This window comes from Kalmanozyma brasiliensis (assembly GCF_000497045.1).
Source record: "Kalmanozyma brasiliensis GHG001 unplaced genomic scaffold PSEUBRA_SCAF4, whole genome shotgun sequence".
NCBI lineage: Eukaryota > Fungi > Basidiomycota > Ustilaginomycetes > Ustilaginales > Kalmanozyma > Kalmanozyma brasiliensis.
The window spans coordinates 199271-208802 of record NW_015961981.1 but is presented as its reverse complement, the minus strand read 5'-3'; the positions used below and the strand labels follow the sequence as shown (position 1 = coordinate 208802).

The 9532-nt window shown below is 56.8% G+C and overlaps 4 protein-coding genes across 4 annotated transcripts; 2 read left to right on the top strand and 2 right to left on the bottom strand.

Moving 5' to 3' along the window:
- Positions 1 to 805: 805 nt before the first annotated feature.
- Positions 806 to 1660, bottom strand: PSEUBRA_004747 (Ribosomal protein S10 domain protein; the record flags this gene model as incomplete). Its single annotated transcript, XM_016438260.1, has 1 exon — positions 806 to 1660. One exon carries the CDS (start codon positions 1658 to 1660, stop codon positions 806 to 808), a length of 855 nt encoding a protein of 284 aa, XP_016290723.1.
- A 476-nt stretch (positions 1661 to 2136) lies between these two features.
- On the bottom strand, positions 2137 to 3318 carry PSEUBRA_004746 (BTB/POZ fold; the record flags this gene model as incomplete). Its single annotated transcript, XM_016438259.1, has 1 exon — positions 2137 to 3318. One exon carries the CDS (start codon positions 3316 to 3318, stop codon positions 2137 to 2139), a length of 1182 nt encoding a protein of 393 aa, XP_016290722.1.
- A 737-nt stretch (positions 3319 to 4055) lies between these two features.
- PSEUBRA_004745 (Synaptobrevin) lies at positions 4056 to 4736 on the top strand (the record flags this gene model as incomplete). Its single annotated transcript, XM_016438265.1, has 1 exon — positions 4056 to 4736. One exon carries the CDS (start codon positions 4056 to 4058, stop codon positions 4734 to 4736), a length of 681 nt encoding a protein of 226 aa, XP_016290721.1.
- A 985-nt stretch (positions 4737 to 5721) lies between these two features.
- On the top strand, positions 5722 to 9345 carry PSEUBRA_004744 (DNA/RNA helicase, DEAD/DEAH box type, N-terminal; the record flags this gene model as incomplete). Its single annotated transcript, XM_059465454.1, has 1 exon — positions 5722 to 9345. The coding sequence occupies one exon, from the start codon at positions 5722 to 5724 to the stop codon at positions 9343 to 9345; it is 3624 nt and encodes a 1207-aa protein (XP_059320449.1).
- Positions 9346 to 9532: the final 187 nt, after the last annotated feature.

Sequence of the window (9532 nt, the reverse complement as noted above, 5' to 3'; positions counted from 1 at the left end):
TTTTTTTTTTTTTTTTTTTTTTTAAATTCTTAAAATCGTGAGATCAACACACAAGGCGTCTGTTTCTATGCACTTGGCGTCGATCTCCCGCGTACCTCTTTGGTCATTCTATTTTTGCCGACCCTCCATGCAGGTGCCGGACCGACGACGTCAAAACGTCAAGATGCTAGGGGCAACAAAAGGATGGCCCGGATATCTCAGCTAACCCGGGCCCCATCTTTCGTTTCTACGATCTTCGTGTCAAGAGGCCCACCATGGGATGGAAGAAGGGCTCCATATGGGCGATGCACGACATCTGGATCAGGCCAAGCTCTCATGGTGGGCTTCGATCTTCACTTATCGCTTTTGGATCCAGCCTGAACCGAAACTTGGCCTGAGATACATCAGGAAAGTTTAGCTGTCATCATCGCGTACCTCGCAATCTTTGCGCTTTCTTCTCATCCAGTCTGCCTTGATCAACAGCTGAACTTTTTCACCGATTCCTATGTCGTTGTCCGCACCAGGGCCGATGGCATTGCAAATTGCTCACTTCTTCATCTCAAATTCGGTTCGAATTGATCGATCAGCAAGTGCGACAGGACTTTCCTTGACATCGCGAGAGGCATTGGAAAGCACAAGCAGACGCTCAACATGGGCTCCAGAAGCATCGTGAATTGAGAATCGTGGGTTCGAGCACAGCGGATGGGATCGGAACATCTTTTGCTCGGAAACCTTTGACAGAATTCCTGTCCAGCTGCGCTTGGTCCACAACGGGAACGACGAAGCCGGTCCCTTTCGCCGAGGCACAAATTCCACAAGGGACGCCTTACTTCTGCTCGGCGGACCCCTCCTGTGCCATCTCCTTTTCAACGATGCCGTCGGCGAGCTTCTTGATAGTCTCAGCGCTCGATCCTTCCGGCGCTGAGGCCTCTGCTACATGCTCCTTCTTATCTGCCGCATCTTCCGATACCGGCGTCGAGCTCGAACGTTGCAAAGCTTTGGCCTCCTCCATCAGCTTGTCGCCTACACCCACCTCGTGGTACCGAAACAGCTCCGCCTTCTGTCCCACTCCGGGCAGCGCGTGAATACGCAAAAAGTGCAGCCAGCGATCCACCACCTGGTCATTCGCGTCGAAGAGCTTGATCGCCCTCGAATGCGTCTTTCTCCAGAAGTTTTCCTGCGACTTCTTGTGCACGAAAGGCGACCGTGGCACCGTCCAGAGCGAGGTGCGCGTGGGAAGGTGAGCCACACCACTCGCGGGGATGCCGATCGCAAATGCTGCCCGACGTGCAAAGTCGGCAAATAGGTCGAGGTTCGGCAAGCCGTCAGCGTAGGAGCGCAGGTGTAATGTTGCAACGTGGATGCCGTGTGTTGGTTTGAGTGATTCGGTGGGAAGAAGGCAGTTGGGAAGGACAAATTGCTCTTCCTCTATGGCGGCGGCAGCATTGCTACTCTCGACATTGGCCGAGCCAGATGATGAGCTGCTTCGAGTTGGCGGAAGGGTCCGCGAAGCGTCGCGAAGCTGGTCCAGCGTCACGGAGGAGGAGGTAGACTGATTCGAGTGGCTTGCGGAGGAAGCAAACGACCTGGCGACAGGTACTGCGGTCCGTGTCAAAGTGCGAGACGCCCCAGGAGCGGCGGTCAAAAGCTGGCGAGCGACGCCTGTCGATCTTGACGCCATGATGATGCGAAGTATCGTCGAATGAGCTATCGTCGGGTGCACGTCGATTCGATGCTTGAGGGTGGTAGCTGAGAAGCACTGATGATGTCGAGAAGAAATGTGTTCGGATCTCGAGCTGTTCCGATTAGAAAAAGGCCTTGTCACGTGAGACTCAGAGGTGAGAATTTCTCGTGCGACTGAAAATCCACGCTGGATCCTCTTGTGCGCAGCTATACTCAGACATAACATCCTGCAGCGTCGGACGCTCAGACGCAGCCGAAACATGAGGACAGATGGGTAACAAGGATGAAGCGAAAGTAAGCATGCGATGCAGTTGTCTTCGAAACGAGCTGACAAACAATGTGGAAAGATGGTGAAAGATGCTAGATAGTGTTCATTAAGAATGATGCGAGAACGAGAAAGGGTATAGAGCGCTCCTGGCTTGGGTTCTCGTCGATGTGCAGTGGGTCGGCCTGAAGCAAAGGAGGCGGCATCCATCAAATCAGGCTGAGCTCCAACGTCCAGACTCGGCGTGCCCAGACCCGCACTTTCCTGCCCTTTCCAGACTTGAGCAGCTCCACTTCCTTTGCTGTCAAGCCGGCGTCATTCAGGTCATCGGGCTGAACAGTCTGTGCAGCCTCTGCAGTCGTGTTGTCCTTGTTTGCAGGAAGAACAATGTCGATACCGTCCCACCAACACTTTCTCGCCGGTTTCCGCCAGAAGAGGAGCAGCTTTTGCGCAGTCGCGAATTGTTGATGGTCGACGCGAATGTTGTTCATCATGCTCGTTTGGCCGCTGGGATCGTGGTAGTCGTTCGCAGCCAGCGACTCTGGGTTGATGCCTTCTGCCTCGAGCTCGCCTGCATGTGTGATGCCCGTCTTGAGCAAGACCAATGCGATCGAGGTGATGCAGCAACGGTTGGGCTCAAGTGCGCGGAAGCCCCACGTGTCTTCGCGGTCAAAGCCGCTCATGCAGAGCATGTCGATGAGGTGCTGCTCGGCCAGGTTGTTCTCCTTGTTGACATTTCGCTGCAAGGCGGTGAAGATCTGTTTGCGATCGAGAAGAGCATCTCCGCAAGCGTACTTGAGTCGCAGCAGCGCCGGCGTGGGGTGACCGGTGCTTGGATCGGTGCCCTCGAACGCTTCTGGATCCAGCGCAGCAGGTTGTGCATCGGTGACAGCCTTCTTGGGCGGAATAGCAAAGTATTCGAGCTCCTCGCGCAGGACAATGATGGGCTGCTTGTTCATCAATGGGATCTGGGACATGCCGCCCTGGTTCATGTTGTTGGGGTCTTCTCCCGCTCCGTTGTACTGGTACATGCCAGAGTTGTTGCCAAAGGACGAGCTCGGACGGTACTTGCCAGGGGCTTCGTGCGTGCCGTAAAAGTCGTCTTGTGCCGTCTTGAAGAAGCTGAGGACGTACGAGAGACACTGAGGATCGAAGTCAACCAAGTAGAGCTCCTCTTCGTCGTCCTCGCCAGCGCCTCCGTCCTGATCGATGAGAGACTGCACGCGAGGCTGACGTGTGAGGATGAGGCCGTTCGGGAAGAGGCAAAGTAGCACTGATTCGGGCAGGTTCATCATGGTCTCGCGCTCGATTGTGAAGCGGGTGCCTCGCAGCTCGAGCGTGAGGTGAGTACCCGAGTCCTGGCCTGCATACTCGTCGACGCCGTCCATCATCATGCAGTGTGATCTCGAGAGAATGCTGTGATGCGAAGGGTGAGCGAGCGGACTAATAGGGATTCGCAGTGAGCGCCGACCGAAGAGAGATCCGTTTGGCAGGCTGCGGAGCTGTTGATCCGCGTCGAGACGTCGAGGAGCGAACGAATGATGGCTGTGCCCGAGTGACGTCTGCTTGATCGATGGCAGCAGTCGCTTCAAGATGAAGTATGGAGTGGGAGGCAAAGACGATGACGGACGAAAGGTGAGATAGATGGAAGGTGAACTACGTCCAAAGGGTGAGACCAACCTCGCCTTGCTGGCTGAGACCCGTGGGTTGCTGAGAGCACTTTCTGAGTGGGGGATCGACGTCGCTGTGAGATGCCTTGTTGCTCGCTTGCTGTTCAATTTGGACTTTTGCAGGCAACCGATATGCAAGAAAAAAATACACGAGATTGTGAGATCTACAACTCGATTGATCTGTGACTTTTGCTACACGTAGGTGCTGGTGTGAGCCGAACAGCGTGGCGGGAAGAAGTGAAAGCGACACGCTCGGACCCCTTTCGCTGCAGCATCCTTTCCATCATCATCGTCGACCCCGTCGTTCACCTAATTCGAAGTCTTAACCGTACCAGCCCCAGCACCCAAACCGAAGCATCAGCCCCAATCCCTCGTCGTCTACCGAACAACCAGAAACGGCCTCAGTCCCATTCACTTCGAGCTAGATCACAGCCACCCAGTGATACTTCTCAAATAGCATGCCGCTGTCAACTCAGATCGCACGAGTCTCGGACGGACTGCCATTGGCGCAGAGCGTGGATGATGGCAAGACCGAGACCGACCTCTCGGAGCACAAGCAGCAGGCTAAGCTCATCTTCCGACGCATCACCCCCTCTTCCGAGCAGCGCTGCAGCATCGAGAGCGGCAAATACACATTGCACTACCTCATCTCACCGCCGCCTGCGATGCCGTCCTCAGTTGTCTATCTCACCATCGCGGAAAAGTCGTATCCACGCAAGCTTGCCTTCTCGTACCTTGACGAGCTCTCGAAAGAGTTTGAGCGCAGCTACGGTAGTCAGGTGGAACAGAGGACGCTTCGACCCTACGCCTTTGTGAGCTTCGACACGTTCATGCAGCGAACAAAACGACTTTACGAGGACTCTCGCACAGCGCAATCGGCAGCTTCATCCAACTTGGACCGACTCAACGAGGACTTGCAGGATGTCACACGCATCATGACGAAAAACATGGAGGACCTGCTTTGGCGTGGCGACAGCTTGGACCAGATGTCGACTATGTCCTCGTCGTTGCGAGACGAGTCGCTCAAGTACCGTAAAGCGGCAAGGCAGATCAACATCGATGCGCTGCTTCGAAAGTGGGCTCCCGTCGGCGCCGTGGGCTTTCTGTTCCTGTTCATCATCTGGATCAAGTTCTTCTGATTCGGTGTCGACTCTGCGTGGAGGATCTGCGGCGGTATCCAGGGCGGTATCGAACTAGTTGCCATTCTCACTCGGGCGTAATCGACTCACGATGCGTCTTGTACTATAATCTTCTCTCAATCTGAAAGATCTCGTCAGACTTTCTGACACCGTGTCAGGACAACCGCAAGCACAAAGCAGATGGCATCCTCTCGGTGACTGCTGACGGCTTGTCTCAGCGGTGCAGTCCTCTCTCGCCATCTGGACCGATATGTTCCTTGATGTATAATGTCACGGCCTAAAGTTGACAGGCGTCGGATGTGCAGGCTGGCCAAAGCAGGGCCTGCCTTTACTCGTATCGACACAAAGTGATCGGCTTGACAAAGAAGGAAGCGCATGCACTTGACAGGTGCGACGTGTGCTTGGACCGACTCGTCGCCGAGAGTGTCCCTGCGCTGATCAAGATAGGCTCTCGAATGCTGGTCGCCGCATGGCCAAAGGGAGCTGCGCTGTGCTGCAAGATGTGCTTCGCTGTTCTGTGCCTGTTGCTGCCGTGCATTTCGCTGTGCTTTCTTCGGATTGGACCCCTAAAAGCAAGAAGAAATCGTGAATGCGCGGCTGAGTCTGACTTGACAAGAAGTGTTGGACTCGGGTTGAGGCCCGTTGACGTGTCGGTGCCTGCTCACTCAGACACAAGTGTCAATTTTTTGGATCGACGCTGCGGCCAGTCTTCGATTAAGTTACCTCAAGCTTCAACTCTCGACTCGACTTCTTCCATACCTTCCAGGAAGCGTCCTTGTTCGGCATCAAAGACCTTTCCTGTCTTCCGAGCACTCGGACCCTACTCGCGACGATCGATCTGCGACCAAGGAAAGCCAGGCGACTTACCATTCTTCAGCCTTTGTGGGACGAGAGCGACAAGCCGAGACCTGGTCGGACCACCTCCAAGGCTGATCTGGCAACGGTCAACCTGTCAAAGCAAGAAGAGACTACGATTCTAGTCATCATGTCAGTCTCGCCTTTCCTAACAGGCAACAGCATTTGGTCCACCAACGCGCCTCAGACGTCGGCCGCCAACAACAATCACAGCAGCCTCGAGGCTGCCTCGTCTGTCTCCATATCAGAGCGCACCGACACTTCGCGGAGCGGAGCCCACCCTTTGCCCAACAAACCCGGCGCACCTCCTCGCTCCAACTCTGCAAACTTGCCAAGGAGTAGTGGCAATGTCGGCAACGATGCCAACCGATCTGTCGACTCTGCTTTCAGCAACCCCGGACTCCAACCCGGTGTCATAGGAGCAGCGAGAGGTGGCAATAGTGCTGGCAGCGCCGGCCACAAGCTACCAGATGTCGCTCGCTCCAACAGTCTCGCCGCCTCGACTCTGAGCTTTCGCTCGGCCAACTCAGGGTCACCCCTGCCAGCAGGCTTTCAAGGTCAAAGCGGCGGCTCGCAGCCACTTCGATCGCCTTCTTTCCAGCAAAATAGAATGGCCTTGCATGATCGCGGCAACAACGCCAGCAGCGAAACAGACTTTGGAACGCCTCGACTCCTCCTGGACGCGCAACATACCTTCGACCAGAACGACCCGGCGGTGTCTTCTTCGTTCGGCCGTTCCTCCGGGTCCGGTCCCAACGCGCCTGCAGCCTCGAGCTCCGGTAAGACTCGACCCAGCTCGTGGATGCACCCTTCCAGCTATGACGTACCAGCCGACTCAATGCCAGTGCTGGATCGAGACGCCTCAAGCGCTGCGTTCGTACGACCAGCCAGCAGTCAGGGCAATCATACCACCTTTTCCCTCTCTCAAGCCAACTCGAATCTACCATCGAAGCGTGCATCCTCGGCCCAATTTAGCCATGCCACCCTCGATGCTTCCACCAAAAATGCTTTCGATACGGCAGGCTCGGCCAACGCCGGCTTTCTGGGTCACGCGAGCAATCCGACATCTCATGGCATCGCTTCAGGCTCGCTCGGACGCAACAGTCGCATCGATCGACCAGCAGCACTCGGCGGTGCAGCTCCAACACTGACAGTACCTTCCTACATGAACTTGTCAGGCGGACTCCTCTCGCCGACTGCGGCGACGATCGGAAGCGCAGTATCTTCGACCGTGCACTCGCCCATCGGAAGTCCCCTCACCGGATCCGGCTTTCACAGTCCGTTGCCCAATCGCTCCGTCTCGGCTGGACACATCTTTGACAAGCCCATGCCTTCTTCGGACGACGCAGCCCTCGAGTTTTCCGTCATCAAAGACATGCTCGATCGGCTCATCCGTGTAGAAAGTGGGATGAAGGACTTCTCACGCCAAATTTCGGGCATCTCCCGAAACGTCTCGCTGCTGCTCGAACGCACAAAGGGTCTTCCGCCGTCGAGTCTCTCCAGTAGCAGCAGCGCCAACGCAGCTCAGACCGCCGCTGCGGTGGCCAATGGCGGCTCAGCCGAGGACATGCGTACTCTCAACGTCCAGGTCAATGCTCTGGCCAGCAGCGTCTCGCATCTGCTGACGCTGCAGAACAATGGCAGCGCGGGCATCAGCTCGACACCTGCGCTGACTGGACTTGGACTCGGACCGACGGGCGGAATGCTGGGAACTCCGCAGCTTGGAGGGTTGGATCGCGCTACGTCGCCGCGCGTGGGAAGTCACCCTAACGGTCAGTTTCCCACGGGTCCCAACGGCCCTTTCCCGCCCTCAAATGCACTCAGCCCACGACCTTCGATCTCAGGCAATGGTCGAGGATGGAGCGGCCCAAATGTACGAGGTCAAGACCAAAGCGTCGACCGACGATGGAATGCACCAGGCCAGGTGGGAGCAAGCAACCGCAAGGATGGCCTCGCTGGAGGTGTTGGCGCAGCTGACGCGGGCAATCCGCCCACCCCCGGTCTCGACGATGGCACAGCCGCGACATCGACCGTCTTGCAGCCAGGAACCGGTCTCATCCAGCCCAACGCCATCATCTCCAAATGGGACCATCTCAACCTACACCCAGACTTGCTGCGCTCGATTCTCAAGTATGGTCTAGGTCCACCCAATAGGATCCAGCAACGAGCCTTGCCCTTCCTTCTCCGAGGCAGCGATATCATTGCCCAAGCGCCTCCGACGCAAGAGCGGATCGCGTCGTACGTCATTCCAGCGTTGCAGCTCGTGCTCAATGTTCTCAAGGAGACAGGCGGACCCGGCCAGACTGCTTCCAACCGTGGTCCTGTCGCTCTCATTGTGTCAACAACGGTGGACCAGGCCACGCAAGCTCAGCGCATGGCATTGGGTCTCGGCGCACCCCTGGGCATCCGTGTTCACATGGTGGTAGCCAGCAGCCTTGACGTGCATCAAGAGGCCCAGTCGCTGGTCCAGGTCTGGCCGCACATTGTCGTGGGAACGCCGCAAAAGATGAGCGAGCTCTTCACCTACATGACGAACAACGCTTCGTCTCTGCACATCCAAGGCAGCGGGCCCGCAGCTGCTGCCATCAAGCCGAGCGAGGTCCGACTTGTGGTGTTGGACGAAGTGGATCAGCTCATCGCGCGTAATCTTGCCGACCATGTGAGCACCATGCTGCGGGTGCTACCCTTGCCTTCCGCTCCAGCAAATGTTCTTGTCAACGCCAGAGGTGTCGGTGGCCTTAGCCCAGGTCTGCCGCAGAGCGCTGGCAACGCCGCATTTTCGCCCTTCGATCAGGGTCCTGATAGCCTCGGCAATTCTCCGCCCAGCTCGTCTACGATGGACAGGCAAGTCGCGCTCTTCTCCAACACGGTGCCGCAAGACGTGCTCAACTTTGCACAGTCGATCCATCTGCGCGAGTCGGTGCGGGTGCTCGTGCGTCGTGATGGCGCTGGTGTCGGTGGAGGCGGCAGCAACATGTCGCAGGGTCCTTCAGGCGGTGCCTCCTTGACGGGAGGCAGCAATAGTCCGAGCGCTGGCATGCAAGCCTCGGCCAATCAGCGCGATGCATCTCAGCCGGCCAACGCGCTCGGTGCCCACCCGATGAACTCGAGCGTCAGCACAGCCAAAGATCCCATGCTCGCAGCACTCAAAGGTATGCGCCAGTATTACCTCTACGTGGCGGTCACCTCGAACGGCGGTGGCATGGGTCCGACGAGTCCCATTCCCGGCCTCTCGCACAACCCAGCTGGGGAGATGAAGCTCGACCTGATCTCCGACCTGCTGGAAGACATTGGCTTTGGTCAAACCGTCATCTACTGCGCCAACATCGCCACCCAGGAAGCGCTCATCTACAAGCTCTCTTCCAAAGGCATCGAGGCCATGGGCCTGAACCGCGATATGAACGCCTACACGCGCCAGCAGACGCTGGGCAAGTTCCGGTCGCCCTCTTCGCAGTTTGCGGGTGGCAGGACGCGAAAGGCGCTCGTGGTGTGCGAGATCGCTGTGAACCCCAAGGAGGTACACCAGATCCCGCTAATCGTGTTCTATGACATGCCGAGAAGCGTGGAGGACTACAAGGACAAGATCAGCTGCGCTGCTGCCGGGGCGATGGCTAGACCGAGTGTCTGCGTCAATGTCGTCACGGCGTCAGGGGGGCCAAGGGGCGACGTGGAGATGCTGAGGACCATCGAGTGCCACTTTGGGTGCAAGATGGCCGAGCTGCCCATGGACCCGAGGCAGATCCTCAACTTTTAGCCTCGGAACCTGATCTTCAGCTTTGCATGACTCTGACTTCAATTCTTCATAACACCGTGCTTCGATATCGATTCCAGAAACAGCATCCATTGCTCGATTCATACACAGCATACTCATATACCCTACTTGACAACAACTCATAGCATCGTTCTGCTCCATCGCTCTCACCTATCGCACCTCGCATCTT